At 47.7% G+C, this 21,221-nt stretch overlaps 1 protein-coding gene across 2 annotated transcripts; it reads left to right on the top strand.

Moving 5' to 3' along the window:
* The first annotated feature begins 171 nt into the window (after positions 1 to 171).
* Positions 172 to 20,918, top strand: rasal1 (RAS protein activator like 1). 2 transcript variants are annotated; one of them, XM_030359794.1, is made up of 21 exons: positions 172 to 399; positions 719 to 775; positions 1,845 to 1,958; positions 2,294 to 2,355; positions 3,328 to 3,457; positions 4,514 to 4,595; positions 4,965 to 5,105; positions 5,226 to 5,317; positions 8,599 to 8,716; positions 9,029 to 9,182; positions 10,189 to 10,253; positions 10,358 to 10,470; positions 11,277 to 11,469; positions 12,083 to 12,220; positions 14,466 to 14,610; positions 16,048 to 16,220; positions 17,324 to 17,461; positions 18,477 to 18,612; positions 19,077 to 19,181; positions 19,374 to 19,444; positions 20,697 to 20,918. In XM_030359794.1, the coding sequence occupies exons 1-21, from the start codon at positions 335 to 337 to the stop codon at positions 20,829 to 20,831; spliced, it is 2,427 nt and encodes an 808-aa protein (XP_030215654.1). In that variant the 5' UTR covers positions 172 to 334; the 3' UTR covers positions 20,832 to 20,918. The 2 variants fall into 2 exon arrangements, with proteins under 2 accessions (XP_030215654.1, XP_030215652.1); XM_030359792.1 differs by having other exon boundaries at positions 19,077 to 19,197.
* The last annotated feature ends 303 nt before the right edge of the window (positions 20,919 to 21,221 follow it).

Raw genomic sequence — 21,221 nt, 5'->3', positions numbered from 1 at the left:
TTTGTTTTAATTTCTTTGTTTGTTTGTTTAAATTCTCCTGAAATATGCATTTCTGATTATCTTACACTACTACTACTTCGTCAACCACCAACAGGTCAATGGAAAAGATTTGCGCTTCTTCTGCAAGCAGTTGAACTTTCCTTCCCTCCACCCTGGCCCATTGGACCAGCGCCGCCTCCGCCGCGTGCTGCGCACCGCCTGGCGCGCCGCGCGCCGTCACGCGCGGGAGGCGCGGTGAGATGAAGCTCAGGTGCGGAGACTGAGGGACCGCACTGTTGTCCGCACGGATGGGCGCACGAGAAGAACCTTTTGATAATTAACCATTCTGATTAAAATGGCCAAAAATACGTCTCTCTATTTTCGAATTGTCGAGGGCAGGAGTCTCCCAGCCAAAGACGTGTAAGTTACATTTCACCGGGGTTTTCATCGTTTCTTTGTATTAACGTTGATAGATCAAATAGCAGTTCATTAACGTTGTGTAAGACTGACCCTTTGGAGAAAGTATATTTTTAATCGCAGCGGGAATTGGCATTGAATTGTCGGGATGGCATTGAATTGTCGGGATGTACGTAATATTTACGTACATATGCTACTAGGATATAAAGACCTAAATCCAAATCTCAGGGGGGAGCATGTATTTGATGTATGGATTAGTTGGCTGCTACTCTTATGATCGCGTTCTTTCACGCATGCTAACACGTCCTTCCCGACATCCCAGGTCCGGGACCAGTGATCCCTACTGCATCGTAAAAGTTGACAATGAAGTGGTGGCGAGGTGAGTGGTGTCCGGCGGTTGATCACTTCAACACTGCGCGTGATAGCAATTGTGCCACACAATTAATCTTAATTATGGGAACGGCGATTAGAACAAATAGTATTACTAAACAATGATATCGCCTGCTGATTATAGGCTATCAACGTCTGGCTTTAGGTAGCAGGTGTTAGGTCTGTATGTCTCTGTCCCCACACTGGTCTCCCTAAGGCAGGGTTCCCTGCATGGAGTCGTGCCGTGGTTCGTTCCCAAAAGGTAATAATGCCTAGTGCACAGAAAACCTGATACTTGACTGGCCTTTAAGACAACCTTGGGTAACCATGGAGAGGATGCATTAATTATGGCAGGGAGTCCCCGTTATGGGGAGAAAGATGGGAGTCAAGGCTGGCGATTTATAGATCACTTCCCAGCCGGAATAGTCACCATGTCCCATATATAAAAAGTGCATTTTCGGACACCGTGAATGTTATTTTTAGGCATTTGTATGCACCACAAACAATGCCCCGGGGTGGTTTTTATGCTAGCCGTTGGTGCCTCGCCGGCTTCTTGATTGTGCTATGCAGCCGGTCAGAGCATGATCCTGGTGGACATCTCACCAAGAAGCATGTTAACTGCATTCATTATTGGTTTGTTACATGTCTAAATAAAATGCCAACGTTTCTGTTGTTCAACTGAAGACAGATGCTCCTCACACTACTCTGTGCCCATGAACTGAATCAGATGCACAACAGTCTTTATATAGCCTAGGTCTATGTATGAACAGTCGATTAACATCTAATATGCATGATATCAGTTTGGGACGCTGGCAATCTTTACACAGAATAATGTTCCCTAATCCAACCAATTGCTGTCTATCCTCCACAGGATCAGAACATTAGAAAAAATAAAATGGGGATGAATTGGAATGCAGAGAGGAAGAAATTAGTGTAAACTATCAATGCAAAATATAGATAAAAAGAAAATACGTAGTGTGCAGCGGAATGTTTTTAGTTACTCCTATTTAAATTTGAAGTGTGAGGAACTCTCAGTAGAAAAGCATGATGGCAACATATAATGTAATATTCTATTTTAGGACGGCCACGATCTGGAAGAACCTGAATCCGTTCTGGGGGGAGGAGTACACGCTCCACCTGCCCATGGGGTTCCACTCGCTGTCCTTCTACGTCATGGACGAAGACACCATCGGGTAACGTCCTGAGTACCTCCTTCTCCTGAGTGACGGCGCCTAACGAGTGATAATGGGGGTGTTAGTTAGGACAGGTTGTGGCTCACGTGATCCGGGGGGTAAGTTATTTACCCTTGATGGATACCCCAAGGTTAAAGCACTTTGTACAGTCTGATAGATAGAGAAAACCAAACATATATCAACAAACATTTCCATTTGAGTTGATAGAATAGGGGTTCTTTAACTCTATTTTATTTAATTAACGTTAAGCCTAATTCTTCAGTTGTTATTCTCACTCTGTCCAATGCAAGGATTCATTTTGGCCGATCTCTAATGTACCTTATCTTTCGCTTCAGCCATGATGACGTCATCGGGAAGATATCTCTCAGCAAAGAGGCCATCGGTTCCCAAGCCAAAGGTAATTGTGGACCGGCTCCATGGGTCTGTGTGTACAAGGCAAGCCACATGACCCTGCCGCCCGAGCTCAGAGGTCAAAACAGATTGATTCCCATGAGTGAGATGAATTAAGTCTCTGTGATTGAGTAGGACAGATTTTTTTTTTCTTTAAAGCTGACCTTCTGGGAAAGTTACTGAATAATCTGTCACACATCCAATACCTATTTATTTATTTTCTCAGGCTCATGCTCATTTCTGATTTCCTTGTGGCTAAAAAGGTTCTTGTCTGCAGGAACTAATTTTCACAGTCGTGTAGCTATTGATCCTCCCCCTTCTGGCCACCATTGTACACTGTATTGTATTGTATTGTATTGTATTGTATTGTGTTGTATTGTATTGTACTATAGCACTTAATTGTGTAGCAACTGCAGTAGCTGCTATCATGGCTGTAACACAGGGAATTGGTTAGCCTAGCGATTGTTGTACTTGCACTTGGTTCTATGAACATCCTTTCTGTACCGACAGCGATATATTGATGCACTTCTTATGACAAATGTACTTGTTGTAAGTCGCTTTGGATAAAAGCGTCTGCTAAATGCCCTAAACGTAAATGTAAATGTATTGAAATGTATTTTGAATCTATGTAAATTAATGCATTTTCGAATGACCATCTTTTCTGGCTGCATTGCTTGCCAATCCATGATTATGTGATGTTATGGATCATAGTCATAAAGGGGAGAAAGCAGGACCAGCTGGCTTTTTCCATGCATAGAGTCTACATGCTTCATGCCATCCATGCAAAATATGCAGTTTATCCTAAATTAACTGCCCTGTTTCTGCCATGTGCCATGGTAGCTATGTGTGTTTGAAATGGATGGCCTTCGGTTTTAGACACATTTATAGTCAAAGGATTCCAACTTTCCCACCATTTCCATAAATTCCCTTCACTTGTGATGTATGTTAGAGCGTCTGCATGTGTTGTGATGTGTCCCAGGGCTGGACAGCTGGGTAAACCTGACCAGAGTGAACCCAGATGAGGAGGTCCAGGGGGAGATCCACCTGGGTCTGGAGCTGCACAGAGAAACAGAGAAGGTCTGCCTGCGCTGTCACGTCATCGAGGCCAGGTAAGACTCTGGCTGTCGGTCCTGTGGCTCTTCAGGTAAACAAGTCAATTCAGTTATGAATACGTACTCAATAGTTATTGTGGATGTTGCATAGTGTAGGCCAACCTTTGGACTGTGTCAAATAAATAACATCTGTTTTCATCAATGAATGGTTTGGTTAAATGTTTATAGTGATAATGTTAATCTCTTTTAAACATTTCATACATTTAACTTGTTATTTAAAGTGTGATGACCGAGGAGATGTACACACACATATCGCTAAGGTCACATTATCCATACATTAGTGATGCGTTTTGCTAGAAAGATGCATATCTTCATGTATGAGATGAAGTGCTTTCCCTTTTTCAGATATTTAGACATACACATTTAGCTTAGATGGATTATATGCATGCACATGAGCAGGTACAGTATGGCCTGTTGTTTAAGGATGCACTCTTGAATTTTGGTTTGAACCAACACCCTTTAGGTGGGATGATTGAGCTAACTAAATGATCATCCCACTCGTGGTGAGCCATCCATCCAGCAATGCAGCCATTCAGCCAGCCAGCCAGCCAGCCAGCCAGCCAGCCAGCCTGCGGCCGGGCTGCTCACACTGGGGAAGAGTCTGCTTGGTGTTTATCTCCGCTCTCACTTTGTCACCGTCATCCTGCCCTCCTCCTCCTCCTCCTCCTCCTCCTCCTCCTCCTCCTCCTCCTCCTCCTCCTCCTCCTCCTCCTCCTCACTCAGTGCTCTCTGTTAGCCCCTGAGTCATGTGACCACAGGCCTCTCCACTCAGAGCTCCATCTGGGAGCCCCCTGCTGGCCCCGCCCCACCCATTGGGTTGGCTGGGTGCTAGCGAGCCTGTCAGCCATGGCTTGGCTCTCTGTGTGGGGCTATGATTACATTTAACTAATTTTAAGAAATGTGGTGTGGTGAGTGTTTTCAGTTACACCCCCCACCACCTCCACCATCCCCATCCCCACCACGTCTCTTACTCCTTCACTGCTTTTGGCTCATCAGAGTTGGTGATATTGAAGTAGTGTTGAGTGTTCCTATCCTTTTCCCATCATGCACCAGGGACTTGGCTCCCAGAGACATCTCAGGAACCTCGGACCCGTTCGCCAGAGTCATCGTCAACCACCATAGCGCAGACACCTCGGTGAGCGCTACATGGCAGCTCGGTTGGAAACCATGCCGACGGAATCGACAGCGCTTGTTTCAAATTTAGTGTTCTCTCCCTCCCTCCTTTTTGTTCTCCCTTTTCCTAATCTCTCTTTGTCTCTGTCTCATCCCTTCTCTGCATTTCTCTCTCTCTATCTCTCTCAATATATATATATATATATATATATATATATATACACACATTATATCTATTTTTTATATATATATATATATATATATATATATATATATATATAAACACATTATATCTATTTTTTTTGCATTAATAAATATTCATATGAATGTTGTCTGTTTGGGGAGCATGGAGGTCTTTATGAATTGATTTTACATGCCTTGACTTCTCAAGATTATCAAGAAGACTCGTTTTCCACATTGGGGAGAAAACCTGGAGCTGGATCTGGAGCTGGAAGAGCTGAGCGACGAGGCCATGGTCACGCTGGAGGTCTGGGATTGGGACATGGTGGGCAAGAATGACTTCCTGGGAAAGGTGACCAGCATCCTGATGATAATCCATACATGGGTTGTCATGCCCTGTCCGGTCTTCCTTCATTGATTGCTCTAGACTGATGGGTCTTGGTCTTTCCTGTTTGCGTTTATCATCACACAGGTGGAAATCCCCTTCGCTTGCTTGCACAAGACACCTCTACTGCAGGGCTGGTTCCGTTTGCTCCCTCTGGGAAACAATGAAGATGATGTAGGGTAAGGATTATGGATATGTTTGTGAGTGCAGTATGTTGACGCTGCATGTGTATGTGTGTGTGCGCCAGACTTTATCAAGAGTGATTTGGCTATGTTGTTTGAAAAACTCATACATAAGAAAATCCTGACCAGCTGAAAATCTCAAAGAAAACTGAGCTTGGTCTGGTAGGGAACGAGAAACGCTGTACTCTTAATCCATACAACGGGCAGAAATGTAATCCTTTAGGGCAATAGATCCTGTCATTGTATGTCCTCTAAAAGAGGTTGTATTTGCCAGGGCTCAGATTATATCATATCATTCTGTAAAGGATCCCTTGTTTCTATACCTTTCTCTTGATCCGGGCCGTTTGCTGTTGTGAGTGAGAGCTGGAGAGTGGAGCGTTTGTTGTGTTGGATAACGGGAAGCCTAGTTTAGTGTTATCTTGAACATTAGGGGGACCGAGGGATGAGATTGAAATGACAATAGGGAAATATCCGACAACATCGAGGTATCAGAGAGAAATTTCTCCTTGAGCAGGGCTAGGTTGCACACAGTAACAAACGGACCGTGATCAAGCTAATGACCGTGATCAAGTTAATTAATGACCGTGATCAAGTTAATTAATAATAATGAAAAACACAAAAAGGTTAGAGGACGTACATAGACGGGCGTTAATTGGCCAAAAATATTACATTGCAGCCGTTTCGCTGATTACGTCTGCATATTTCTCGCTCAATACTGGACCAATCTCAAAAATCAGTTGTCCACATTAGTCCCACATTGGACCCAAAACGGTCGTAAAATAGGCTCCAGGTCGAAGATCCCAAAGCTTTCTTTTAACTGGAGACTTTCACTGAAAGCACAGTGGAAACATAGCCACCATTATGCATTTCTAAACATGCCTATTCCTGTCAATATCCTGGTTATTGATCTTATTGTAAAACGAAAGTCTCAGCATGTCTACTGGCATGCAGGTGGGCTCCAAAGGATCACCCACAGACACACAGTATCAGGGTTTTTCTCGATGAGCAGCTGATGCAGCTCTGAACTTTCTTACCATCTATTCACCATTAACCTAAGAAATTGTGATTTGTGTCTCGCCCTTAAGGTCCAAGGTATTCAAGAGCTTCGATTTTATTCTGGACAATAAAATCGGTGTTTATTTTTTTTAATGACCATTAGGACCGCTACTCATTTCCATAAAAAAAAAAAATCCACATCCGTTAACAGCACAATGCATGCATTTTCAGTTTATGGGAAGCCCACAGGCCATCCCTTGGCAGTGACAACACAACATTTCAGTGTTGTGTTGTAACTCCACTGAACTGTTATGGTTAACTGTAGTGGGGAATATGTGTGCTTTTTCAGATCACAAAGGCTGGTTTGCATGTTAATATATGCACCTTTTACTGCTTCCTGAAAACAAAAAAGATGAGAAATTATGCAGATGTTGGAAATGCTCAGAATTGTTTAGGACAATCGGGTTTCATAACCTCTCATAACTTCAAGGTTCAACATGTAAAATAATACTTGAAACCTAAAACTAGGCTTTCTCTTTCAGCTCATCAGTGTCGGGTGCTGATAGACCGCAGTCTAACTTGTAGAACAACATGTCTTCTGTGGTTACCTAACTTCTCTCTTTCTGCGTGTTAATCCTGCGTGCTCTCCCATTCTTCTTCCCCCATAAGTCTCCCATGATTCATCCCAAAACAAAGTATATCACAGCACATGACTAAGGCCGGGCTCTCAGTTACCAAAGATCATTAACTGTCATTTTACAAAAAGGTGTTCCTATTCCTATTGGGTTACTGTTATTCAAATCAAGCCAATCACAGACCACCTACTCCCTCACTAGGCTAAAGATATGGTGGGGTCGTGTGATCCTTGGGTAAGATGGGCCCCTGACCTATTGGTCTGAGGGGGATCTGTCGCTAGGCTGTGAGACGAGGGAGAGGGCCGCTTGGTGCTGATACCAACCCCTCAGCTGCTCCGAGGATCAATGGCCCTAAGAACAAAAGGTGGTTAGAGACAGAGGGAGCAGGGAGGAGGATGAGAACAGGATGAAGGGGAATGCACATACATTGTTTGATCGACTCCTCCACAGTGGTGGGGGGATAGAGACAGAGGGTTGGCAGGAAGGGGGATTAATAACAGGCTGAAGTTGAAACATTTATCAACTAAAACTTGGGGTCAGAGCGAGGGATCAGGCAGAGAGGGGCGTGAGAGCAGGGAAAAGGTGTCATCAACTTACAGTGGGGGTCAGCCACAGGGCAGGGAGGGGGAATACAGCATGAGGCGAAACCCTATCTAGCTGTTTAAAGATTAATACATTCCTCACCAGTAGCCATATTAATGGTCCTGTAAAGAAGCTTAAACATTAACCTGACCAGGTGCTTCACCAGCTGGAGCTCAGATCTACTCTAGATAGGACACTGCTATGGGGGATAACCTAGGGTCATGCGATGGGAATCACAGCCTTGAGTCCCATATGTGGAAGTTGTGTTATTGATTAAAACGGGGACATCTGATGTAGTATGTAAGTCAAATAACAGACCCTGCATATCTGCTGATGATGGAAGTTGTATCATTACTTCCACGCCACTCTTTACCACAGTGAGCTGGCATTCACTAGGACTTTATTTAAAAGGCCATTCTGTGACAGCTCCCTCATTACTTCTGCAACCTTTTTAGACCCCATAGGCTGTTCACAGTCTAATGGCACTTGCAGACTAGGGTATAATGATTGCATTGTTTTAACAGCCCCTAAGGTCAGGAAAGTTTGCCAAGAAAGCCACCCAGTTTTCAGGCTGATTTAAGTCAATCACCAAAGCTGTGATTGACAGTAGGCTGGACAATGTAGCACTACTGCCTTGTAGTTCTTGCTTCTATGGCAGATGCAATTATTTAATGTGTAAAATAATGTGCTGATGTTGTTGAGTTAATTCTATCTTCTCATTGCTTCTATGCTGCTGCTGTTGTGGCCAGATATAAAAGATAAATGGACCCGTTTAAATAATACAATTCTGGCACCAGATTTCTTAAGAAATGTGCTTGAAAATCGATTCCATGTCTTTACTTGAGTTTTGCATTGAGTAAACCTATGGAATTACTTAAAATGATCTCACAATAAATTCACAAAAAACACTTTCATTCCACTAGTCCTTGGTGCATAAACACCAGCTGCCGAAGACACATTTAGTGACTGATTCACATATGTCTCACCTTCTGTGTGTGTATTTGTGTGTGTGTGGGTGTGTGATCTTGTGCATGTTTGTGTGTGTCTCCCTGTCTCCCTGCACAGTGGTAAATTGGGGGCGCTGCGTCTGAAGGTGCGCTTGGTAGAAGATCGCATCCTCCCTTCCATGTACTACCAGCCCCTCATGGACCTGCTGGTGGAGTCGGTCATCTCTCCCACAGAGGTCCGCCTCACCTTCACCCCGTCTCCATCTCCATCCGGCCTCTTATTTACTCTGTCATCCAAGCATCACACCTCCAGTTTCCTCTCTCTCTGACTCTATCTCTCTGTCTCCCTGTCTCTCTGACTCTCTGTCTCTCTGTCTCTGTCTCTCTGACTGTCTGTCTGTCTGACTCTCTGTCTCTCTCTCTCTCTCTCTCCCTCTCTCTCTCTCTCTCTCTCTCTCTCTCTCTCTCTCTCTCTCTCTCTCTCTCTCTCTCTCTCTCTCTCTCTCTCTCTCTCTCTCTCTTCCCCTCACCCTCTCCCTGCCTCCCAGGTGGAGGAGAGCAGCCCCCTGACCATGCTGGAGGAGGTGACCACGGTGGAGAGCCGGCAGGATATTGCCATGACGCTGGTGAAGATCTACCTGGGCCAGGGTCTGGTGGTTCCCTTCCTGGACTACCTCAACACCCGCGAGGTCTATCACACCTGTAAGACCCGGCCAATCAGGACAGAGCCACTAGCCATCAGTTGCATGACTTAATGTGATTTGGTTATGACTGATGAATTGAACGAGATGTACCACCGACTGCTACATGAAGTGGACGTCAAGTCCCTGTAGCACCCCGCCTCCAAACATTAACCTTCACACAATGCAGAGAACAATGGCCCGGTAGAGTGAGATCTAAGTTGGTCCGCATGAATCAGGGCTGGCTTGCGTCAGTGTGGGGGCGACCCATCTGTTTGTGTGCTCTTGTTGCTCGCAATCCAAAGGCCCTCCTAACAGTTCTCCATAATTCACTCTTATTTGCCGTCGGGGTCTCTCGATGCCTTAACCTTGGTGTGTGTGTGTGGGCGCCCCTGCCCAACAGCGCTATATTTACCAGCCCCGTGGCCAATCGTGCCCTTTCTCCACAGTAATTGCGTAAGTTTGTAAGTAGACATTATTCCTGTTTTCGTTGTGGCCTGAACCCGTCCAGCAGCATGGCTGTGGAGTTAACACTTGCGCTACACCCGTCTCTGGGATTTCTCCGTGCTCTTTAAGATAATGAGCACAGTTACCCAAGTTTCCATAGCAACGGCACATGTTCTAAAGCGTAGCGGTTTGATCATAAGATCAGAATAGCTGGTGGGAGGTCCTCAGATGAGGGGGGGGGGGGGGGGGGATGCAACAATAACATAATGCCATCTATATATTTTTTTCCAATACTTCTGAACGATCAGGAAACAAAACCACAGTTCTCCTTCTGTATTCTAGTGTATTCTCTGACTGTGTTGGTTCCAGCACTCCCCTCCATGGACAGATCAATACCTCCACCTTGAAGGCTTTGGGTAGCCTGGCAGCAGAGAGCTGCCTTATTGGGGGTCAGCCTGACCGCTGACGAGACACGAAGATCCCAGACCCCCCACAGCACTACGCCCCAGGGGACAGACTGTCTGATGTGAAGAGAAAAATAAAAACATTTCTCCTTGTTTTTCCATTTCCCTCGACGACAGCGGATCCCAACACCCTCTTTCGATCCAACTCGCTCGCCTCCAAAGCTATGGAGCAGTTCATGAAGGTATCCCTGCTTACCTTGTTTAAGGGGATGGAGGTTTAGCCTCTGAACTGTAGTCCAGTGTATCGATATAAGTATGCGGTGTATACATTATTTTGTGTCGACAGGCTGTTGGCATGCTCTATCTGCACGAGGTGCTGAAGCCCATCATCAACCGAGTCTTCGATGACAAGAAGTATGTGGAGTTGGACCCGTGTAAGATCGAACAGAACCGCTCCAGGTACGGCGCTGTGATGACAACCGCTTGATACACATCAAACTCCCAGGATGGTTGATTTTCTTTCTTAAATGCATTACCGTGCATTTACCCAAACGTGTGATGATGTGCAACTCACTTATCTGTATCTAGTCATTTATTCGCTTTCAACCAAATATTTAATGCAAGGTAACTATGTGCTTGAAATCGAACTGAAACAGTTGAACAAGAACGGTTTCCTAAGCTGAACCGTAGGGTCTGCTGTGATCAGTAAAATACACTCTTGGCTCGACACTCGACCAATGGGATTCCTTTAAGTCACGGGTCCCAGCGTGACATCCTCCCACGAGTGGGGGAGACCAGCGGCTGGAGGGGGACTCCTCAGTGTGCCGGCCCCCCGCAGGAACGCATCGATGTGAGCAATTGGAAAAAGGAATGTAAGGCGGAGGGGAGGCGGTTGCTTGGCAACTGGCATTCCCCCATCTCCCACCAACCCCCATTCACCCATCCCCCCCCTGAGATGCCTGTCTATGACACAGAGGGAAATCTCTGGATACATTATTTTACTACCCTGGCAGTGTAGTTCCTACATGTGTCTTGGCAGCACTAGTGTCCACGGGTTCACATCTCTGTGTGCATTCCAACACAAACCACCTGTCAAGACCAATGTAATGACACAGCAGACCTCATCAATGAGTGCTCAACAATGTACCAACAGATCCTGGTAGCACCGCAGGTCCTGAACGATTCAGTGGTTTGATGGCTCCGTCTCTTGTGTCCCGCCCCCCTCTCCCCCCCGTCTTCCTGCGTTGTGGCTCCGCCCTCTGGAGGCGGATCTCCTTCAAAGGGGCGGTGTCGGAGGCGGAGGTGCGGGACAGCAGCGTGGAGATGCTGCAGGGCTACCTGACCAGCATCCTGCAGTCCATCGTGGCCTCCGTGGACCAGTGCCCCCCGGTCATGAGGGTTGTCTTCAAACAGCTGCACAAGAGGGTGGAGGAGCAGTTTGTCCAGCCGGAGAATGAGGTGAGTTGGACCCTGGAGGCCGATTCAAAGAGGAAAGAGATGACCTTGCATAAAGGCAAAGTGCTGAAGCATGTTCTTAAACCATGGCCATATGGTCTATATGATCACCAAATGGATGTTTACATACTAAACCTCCTGTCCCCCTTATCTACCATTTATAAACCTATAAAAAACATATACACAATTATATACATTATATAGACAAGGTTATACAAACTTGGCCCGATCTCAATCCTGCTCTTATTTTGTCATCGAATCATAACACCCCCAGTGTCCTCTCTCTCTGTCTCTCTCTCTCTTTCTCTCTTTCTCTCTGTCTGTCCTGTCTGTCTGTCTGTCTCTCCCTCTCTCTCTCTCTCTCTCTCTCTCTCTCTCTCTCTCTCTCTCTCTCTCTCTCTCTCTCTCTCTCTCTCTCTCTCTCTCTCTCTCTCTCTCTCTCTCTCTCTCTCTCTCTCTCTCTCTCTCTCTCTCTCTCTCTCTCTCTCTCTCTCTCTCTCTCTCTCTCTCTCTCTCTCTCTCTCTCTCTCTCTCTCTCTCTCTCTCTCTCTCTCTCTCTCTCTCTCTCTCTGTCTTTGCCCCGATCTCCCACCGATGAATCCCATGGTCTCCACAGGACGTGAAGTACCTGGCCATCAGTGGGTTCTTCTTCCTGCGTTTCTTCGCACCTGCCATCCTCACTCCCAAGCTCTTCCACCTGAGGGACCAGCATGCAGACACACGCACCAGCCGGACCCTGCTGCTGCTGGCCAAGGTACACACACAAACACACACATGCATGCATACCAGCGCGCCCATAACCACTCACGCACACGCACACACATGCATGCAGGCATACAAACATACACATTACTACAAACGCACATGCACGTCTATCTTATCTAGCCAGATAAAGTGCTCCATTTTCAGGTGAAAACAGGATCTAGCAATTTGCCTTTTTAGCAATCGCCACAAACTCACACACACACACACACACACACACACACACACACACACACACACACACACACACACACACACACACACACACACACACACACACACACACACACACACAAATTATAACAAGCATTACACAAGTACAACTTGATTATGTCTAAAACATGAATAATATCCAAATATGTGAATTTGCATTTGTAGAAATATTTGTTCCCATCTCTCCCGACTGTGTGAGTCTCCGGATGAGGCATCGTTAACACCATGGAGAGTGTCAAACACTGCTAGAGCTGAGCAGCTTCCGCTGTTGATTAAGCTGTCTATGATCAGGGTTATTGTCATACAGCGGTAGACTTGAATGCTCCAATGAAGTTACTTATCAAACATTTTAAGATCCTCTGACAAGGGAATGATTCATTCATCTTTATTTACATTAACCTGATGTGTAGGCACAGATATCGATGAAAGAAGAACGCCAGTATCTGCATCATTTGAACATGACTTATGACCTATTGTTCTCCTCTTATAAGGAGAATCAATGAGGTAATGGTGTCACTATGACATGTTATGGATATTCAGGTATCGGATCCAATCTCCTCAACTGACTTATTTTCATAAAGTCTTCCTGATACAAACCAGCCTTGACTCTGCTGGCCACAGCTCTCTGTGTTTTCTGAGGGCCCCTCTCAAGTAAGAAACGTTGACTGAAATGCATCAAATTTATGTCAGCTTAAATCAAGGACACCTTCTTTCGGTAAAATACTTTCGCTTCCTCATCCCCGGGCTGTGTGGCCAGAGTCAAAGCTGGTTTGTATCAGGAAGACGTTATGAAAATAAGTCGGTTGAGGAGATTGGATCCGATACCTGAATATCAATAACATTCCAGGCTATGAGGAAGCTAAAGTATTTTATCTTCATCCTTAAAAAGAAAAAAGTTAAACACTGCAGCTTCCTCATAGCTGGGCTGTCCCTGGTGTCCTCCAACACCGGCACCTTGACAAGGAACGAAAGAAAGAAAGAAAGAAAGAAAGAAAGAAAGAAAGAAAGAAAGAAAGAAAGAAAGAAAGAAAGAAAGAAAGAAAGAAAGAAAGAAAGAAAGAAAGAAAGAAAGAAAGAGAGAAGGAGGCCCTCTTGTTTCCCCGTGGGCTGCTGCTCGCCGCTCGCTGATTGATGTGATGCGGTGTCCCTGGTTCTGAAGTCCCGTTGCCATGCGTCCTCCACGGAGATGGGGAGAGGGCTATTTATACCCCCAGTGTGCGGCGGCGGTGGGCGGTGGTGGGGGGGCCGTCCAGTCCACGGTTCAAAGAGATGCATCAGAGAGAGGGGACTTCCTCCTGGCCCTAGACAGGTGGGGGCTGGACAAAGCCCCACAGCAGGCCTGACCCGCGGGGTGGTGTGGGGGTCGGGGTAGGGGGGCGCCGTCTGATCTTGAGGGCCCACCTGCAGTGCTCGGGGGACAAAAGGTTCACACACAGCATTACAGCATCATTCAGCTGTCAGTTAGCAACATGTCAGGCGCTCATTCCCCCCTTATACCCCTTGAGGAGACGTACCCCCTCGCAGACTGAAACATTTAGACACTTAGACAGCTTAGTGAGATTTAGTGAGCACTTTGATGTGAGAAAACAAATGGATTGTTAGCACTACCACTTATACAAAGCAAACGACTAACCTTGTATCTTATTATAATGGCTGTTTGCTTAAATTGTTTAAGATGTTCAACCTTGAAAACGTGTTATCAATAACTCTTAATACTCTTTTAACTCCCAGTCCCTCTGGATCAGACTGGTTTGTATGTCTCTGTTCTGGCGTTGGTAACATGGATCAGACTGGTTTAACCTGGATCAGACTGGTTTGTATGTCTCTGTTCTGGCGTTGGTAACATGGATCAGACTGGTTTAACCTGGATCAGACTGGTTTGTGTGTCTGTGTTCTGGCGTCGGTCACCTGGATCAGATGGGTTTGTGTGTCTGTGTTCTGACCAGGCTCTGCAGAGCGTGGGCATACTGGGTCAGACTGGTTTAACCTGGATCAGACTGGTTTGTGTCTCTGTGTCCCACCAGGCCCTGCAGAGCGTGGGTAACCTGGGCCTGCAGCTGGGTCACGGCAAGGAGCAGTGGATGGCGCCGCTCCACCCCATCATCCTCTGCAGCGTGGCGTCCGTCAAGGACTTCCTGGACAAGCTGATCGACATCGACCACGACGGCGGTAAGAACGACCCCTCAGCAGGGTGAATAAGAAAGGAGAGCAGGTGTAGGTGTACCGGCGGCCCACCCTTGATGCTAATCTGCCACCTGCCAGGTGCTGCACGACGCCCGGGTAACCAGGAACAATACACCGCTGGTGAAATATTCATAACAGGCCGGAGGCGTAAGAAGCACGCTCATAAGACAGGAGCAGACGCGCCCGACCGACCGCAGACCTGAGTAGCGTCGCCAAACCAAAACACACGCCAACAAAACGCAACGGCCATCAGCACCCATACACCGCCATCTTGCTCCTCTGCTTCCTGTGTGATGGAGTGTGTGGCTGGGATAGTCCAGGCCGTCTGTCGTTTGTTACTCTGTGCACCCCGTCCCCTCACCCACTTTAAAGGCCAGTTTGACATTTAGTGCTCTTCAGATGGATTTGTGTCGCTGGCTTCTGTCTCTTTGAAGGTGTGTCTGATGTTATGATGGGAGAAAGAAAGGTTAAGGCTAAGTTAAGCAAGCGAGGTGCTAAAAATAAGGAAATGTGTTGATGCCAGTGTGCATCTTGCCTCTGTTGTTGTTTGATTGGTGTACAGAAGTACAGCTATTGCTCCACCTTGTGTTTACTTTGATACATTTTGATTAGTTTCACTGTTCTCTCGTTTGTTTTTCTTCCTTCTCTTTCACTGCCTTTGGCCGAACTCCATCAGTCCCTCTTGAGAGCTTCTCAGACACTCTCACGTGCACACTCATGGTTCACGTTCACACTCATGTCTCAAGTGAGCGCTTATGGGCCTCTCTGTACACTCCAGTGTCCCGGTTCTCTAATAATCCAGAAGGCAGAAAGAACATCATGCAGACGACATTGAATCACATTGTGCAGTTTGTGTGCTGGTGCTCGTGGTGTTTTACCCACAACACAATACCTATTGTGGGTAAATAAATTAAATATTTAGTATTGCGTCAAGTAAACCAAGTGTGGCCCAATAAATGGCAAGAAATCTACACTTACAACAACGGTGGAAGCAAGGTTCATGCTACACTCCACCGAGGGTACTTTTCTGGGCTCAACACAGGGCCGAGGGTGGTAAAGTTGAAATCCAGTTTATTGTAGCGGGGGCAGTTAATGGCCATGACAAGGTTGCTCCACTGCCTTGCCGGAGATCTCTCCCCGCGTGTGTGCGGTGATGGCCGGTTTAACCCGTGCTCTCTTATTACTCAATGTCTAATAAGGTGTTCAGCCCCGCCCAGTCCCAGAGTCCAATCAGACTCAGCATGGTGCGGCTGCTTAAACCAGCCATCCTCCACACACACTCCCACACCGGTACACACTGCCATGGTTGCAATTGTGAAAGTTCCAAAGCACACATAGAATAAAGTTAACCCATGAAACAGTGGGCTTTACCATCCCTCTTCTCCGTCCCCCCCCCCCCTTCCTCCCCTCTCCGTCCCCCAGTCTCCGAGGGGCCCCTGAGGGCAAGGTTCCTGCCCTCGGTCACCGTGAAGGAGGGGTACCTGCACAAGCACAAGGCCGAGGGCCCGCAGCTCTTGTCCCGCTTCGCCTTCAAGAAGCGCTATTTCTGGCTTACCAGCGAGACCCTGGCCTACGCCAAGACGCCCGACTGGCAGGTAGGAGCACGCAGAGGCGCCAGATGATCTGGGGCTGCTCTACTGCTGCTGTACCGCAGTGTTGACTCTCTTAAACCGATGTGAATGTTTAAATTTGATTTTAAACATCAATGTTTTTTGTTGATAATGTCTATTGTGACTTTATAATTTTTGATTAATTGAAGTTTTACTTTAGCTTTTAGGATTCGACTTTGAATTTCATCTATATAAAACGATACTTATGACCCCCCCCCTACATTCGAACAACGTGGGTAGTGTCCTGGGGAAAGGCTTTGTGGACGTAGTGTATCGGTGACAATGCTCTCTTCCTCCCTGGTACCTGCTACGAAATCACCCATCACCGTCCCACTGAAATCACACGAGTGATGGGGATTCTCTGTGAGCAGAGGATTCAGTTTCTGTCAAAGGTTCAGAGGTCACCTTCTCTGAAGGGTCCTTTGCTGGTTCTAATCGGCCCGTCAGTTCTCCCGTCTCCTGGAGGATGATTAGATCAGAACCCATCACCCCGTGGTGACCAACCCTGTAATGATCCCCTGTCTCTTTCACAAGACACAGATAGAGAGAGAGAGCGAGAGAGAGCGAGAGAGAGAGAGAGAGAGAGAGAGAGAGAGAGAGAGAGAGAGAGTTGAGAGGGAGAGAGAGAGGGGGAGAGTGGGACAGAGATACAAAAGAGGGAGAACCCAGCAAAAAGGCTTTCAGCCTCGTCCCGCTTTGTGTGACTGGAATAAAGGCCTGGGTTAATTGGGGGCTAGAGATATTCATGCTAACATTGTAAACCAGATTGGAGACAATATTCCAACCCTCCTCCTCCGCCGCCATCCACCCCCTCATCCAGTGATGCAAGCTCCCCATTTGAGGTGGCTGATTTACACTTGAAAGTATCCCTGTATCCACGCTACAGCCGCTTCTCCAACCGGCTCTCTGCCAAACTGTTGATCATTCTGCATCACTTTACTGTAATGGTAGAAAGGATGCAGCAGGTTGACTTTCGTTCCTGGTCCAACCGCGACCCTTTTAGATCCACTCTGGCGTGAAACAGCGGCAGCAGCAACCGAGGCCGCCGGCAATAATTGGCGGAGCTGTTTGTGTCTGAACCGTTGCAGGTGCGCTCCTCCATCCCTATTCAGCGTGTGTGTGCAGTGGAGAGGGTGGATGAGAACGCCTTTCAGCAGCAGCACGTGATGCAGGTCATCACCCAGGACAACGACGCACAGCTGCACACTATGTACATCCAGTGCAAGGTAACTGTCACATTGTCTACAGCCAGTGCCGATACCTGTCGCACCGTGTGCATCCAGTGTAGATACCCAGGTAAGATAAGATACGGTAAGGTAAGACTAAGAGGATAGAATACAATGAGAGGTTACTTTTTGGTCATTGACTTGCTCTGTACTTTAATTCATGAAAAGTGTGAGGCTCTTATCTCACTTTAAGATTGAAAACAGATTTGGTATTTAATTGGAAAGGGTCATTTTCAACAATCTAGGTTTGTGTTTATGGCAGCCCTGACCATGACTGTTCTGAATCCATACCTTAACCTAAAAGAAAAGGGGAGAGTATAAGCAAGATTCAATTTTATGGAGCATGTGCTCACAGGAACGCCATAGCATATTCTTGCTGCCTTAAAGGAACGACACCACATATTGTTCCTGCCATAACTGGAACGCCACAGCATATGTTTCCTTCCATAACAGGAATGCCACAGCATAATCTTCCTGCCATAACAGGAACACCACAGCATATTCTTCCGGCTTTAAAGGACCAGCACAGCATATTCTTTTTGCCTTAAGGCTCACAGGCAACTTATTTCTACCATGATTTTATCATAAACATAGCAGGAACCTGTTAACTCATACCCGTGACACCCAAACATGGGCCCCAGCACCCCAGTATGTGTTTGGCTCTGGATTTATATAGGGATGTTGGAGACTGGATGTATCTTTCCCTTGCGCCTCATAAGAGAGGAAACGACTTTAAAGAAGATACTGAGAGAAGGGAGAAGGTCCTGATCCAAACACACACAGACCTGCGTAGTACGGTGGTCTCCCATCACACTGTGTGTCTTGTGTATGGTTTTTTGTGTGTGTGTGTGTGTGGCGCACATGCACCAGCTTATACATACACGTGTGTGTGTGTGTGTGTGTGTGTGTGTGTGTGTGTGTGTGTGTGTGTGTGTGTGTGTGTGTGTGTGTGTGTGTGTGTGTGTGTGTGTGTGTGTGTGTGTGTGTGTGTGTGTGTGTGCGTGTGTGCGTGTAGAATGTGAACGATCTGAACCAGTGGCTGTCGGCGATCCGGAAAGCCAGCATCTACAACGAGCGCATGCTGCCCTCTTTCCACCCTGGGGCGCATCGCAGTGGCAAGTGGAGCTGCTGCCTGCAGGCGGAGCGCGGGGGTGAGAGTCCCGGATGCCCCCCCCCGCTGAGGGCTGCATCAGATAGAGCTTCTGCTCGTACAGCTATTCTTACCTTGGCTTGATCAGCTGTGGCTGCTTGTGTGTTCATCTGTTTACCGTCTGACTATTTACCTGTTTAGATACTTTTATCGCGCAAAGCGGGGAGAAATATATGACATCAGAGGTGTAACCTCAAACCAAACCAGTATCTCACCAGTATCAAACTAGTATCACTCTGTATCACCCTGGACCCAGTATCACCCTGTTCGAGCTAGTCTCTGCCCCTGTTCGGAGACTAGCTCTGGTTTGATATTGGTACTGGTTTTCCCCTGGTTTGATACTGGTGGGATACTGGTACAAACTTGTCAACAAACAAACTCAACATAAAGCGTCATGTTATGAGCGGGCAGCAGTGTTCAACTGCTGTGTGCGTGTGTGTGTATGTTGTGTGTGTGTGTGCCCAGCTCTAGGATGCAGCAGAAGCCACTCGGCTGTGACCCTGGGGGACTGGAGCGACCCCCTGGACCCCGACGTGGAGACCCAGACCATCTACAAGCAGCTCCACCAAGGCAGGGACAAACTCGGGTATTAAGTGGGGCCGACTCTTGAGAGACGCCATTGTTGTGCTCACTGCCACAAGGTCCTGTTGCATGTCGATCCTCGGACCTGTGAACCACATTAATGCCCTTGAAGGTTTTCAGGTTGTTTCGATGAGTTCCCCGCTCAGGAGGTCACTTTGGGTTATCCTACGTTTTCTGCAGGAAAAAGTATTTGGACCCGGCAGCCGGCGATACAGAGGAGGAGAAGAGAGCCCGCTCTGCTGAGGATCAAGGTTAGAGCCGGGTGGGGGCCCATCTCTGCTCCAGCCGGCCTACTGTGTTACAGCACTGCTTCTGGGGGGTGGGCAGGGGTCGGAGCCTGGGCCGGGGAACAGGAACTGCAATGCTTTGTTTCCTTTCTCATAATGGAGATATTCTACCAAGAACCGAGAACATTAGTTTGAGTGGATGAAGCTTTAGCAGGGTTTTTTTGTATTTGTGTATTACAGTATTTCTGGAGTGGCCGCCCTACACAGAGTTGGTTTGAAACTTTTACAGCTCCTGAGATATCACCACCCTAACTGCTCTGCCATTCACACCACTCAGGTCTCTTAGTAGCTGAGTTCCCTAGCTGGCTAGCTAGCTTACAGCCAAAAGCTATCCCTCTCTCTCTCTCTCTCTCTCTCTCTCTCTCAATCTCACTCTCTCAATCTCTCTTCACATTAGCGTCCACCCTCTCTGTCTCTCTCTATCTCTCTCTTGCTATCTCTCTCTCTCTCTCTCTCTCTCTCTCTCTCTCTCTCTCTCTCTCTCTCTCTCTCTCTCTCTCTCTCTCTCTCTCTTTCTCTTTCTCTCTCTCTCTATCTCTCTCTTGCTATCTCTCTCTCTCTCTCTCTCTCTCTCTCTCTCTCTCTCTCTCTCTCTCTCTCTCTCTCTCTCTCTCTCTCTCTCTCTCTCTCTCTTTCTCTTTCTCTCTCTCTCTCTATCTCTCTCTTGCTATCTCTCTCTCTCTCTCTCTCTCTCTCTCTCTCTCTCTCTCTCTCTCTCTCTCTCTCTCTCTCTCTCTCTCTCTTTCTCTTTCTCTCTCTCTCTATCTCTCTCTTGCTATCTCTCTCTCTCTCTCTCTCTCTCTCTCTCTCTCTCTCTCTCTCTCTCTCTCTCTCTCTCTCTCTTTCTCTTTCTCTCTCTCTCTCTATCTCTCTCTTGCTATCTCTCTCTCTCTCTCTCTCTCTCTCTCTCTCTCTCTCTCTCTCTCTCTCTCTCTCTCTCTCTCTCTCTCTCTCTCTCTCTCTCTCTCTCTCTCTGTCTCTCTCTCTCCTCACAGTAACACCCCCCCCTCTCTCTCTCTCTCTCTCTCTCCTCACAGTAACACCCCCCCCCCTCTCTCTCTCTCCTCACAGTAACACCCCCCCCCCTCTCTCTCTCCTCACAGTAACACCCCCCCCCCCCTCTCTCTCTCTCCTCACAGTAACACCCCCCCCCCCCCCCCTCTCTCTCTCTCCTCACAGTAACATCCCCCCTCTGTCTCTCTGTCGCTGGTCCCAGGTGGTGCAGGCTGCAGTGTTGGTCCTCAGAAGTGCGGCCGTGTGCTGGCGGAGCGGGTGCTGGGCGTTGTGGTGGACCTGGAGCTGGCCCACGCCACCTTCCAGCGCAGGGAGAATGAGGAGGAGTCCGGCCTGATCCTCTCACCCTAGAGCAGGAGGAGGAGGAGGAGGAGGAGTCCGGCCTGATCCTCTCACCCTAGAGCAGGAGGAGGAGCAGGAGGAGGAGGAGGAGGAGGAGGAGGAGGAGGAGTCCGGCCTGATCCTCTCACCCTAGAGCAGGAGGAGGAGGAGGAGGAGGAGGAGGAGTCCGGCCTGATCCTCTCACCCTAGAGCAGGAGGAGGAGGAGGAGGAGTCCGGCCTGATCCTCTCACCCTAGAGCAGGAGGAGGAGGAGGAGGAGGAGGAGTCCGGCCTGATCCTCTCACCCTAGAGCAGGAGGAGGAGGAGGAGGAGGAGGAGGAGTCCGGCCTGATCCTCTCACCCTAGAGCAGGAGGAGGAGCAGGAGGAGGAGGAGGAGGAGGAGGA

This window comes from Gadus morhua, chromosome 6 (assembly GCF_902167405.1).
Source record: "Gadus morhua chromosome 6, gadMor3.0, whole genome shotgun sequence".
Lineage (NCBI taxonomy): Eukaryota > Metazoa > Chordata > Actinopteri > Gadiformes > Gadidae > Gadus > Gadus morhua.
Note: the sequence above shows the minus strand (reverse complement) of the source record. Positions and strands in the feature narration are given on the sequence as shown.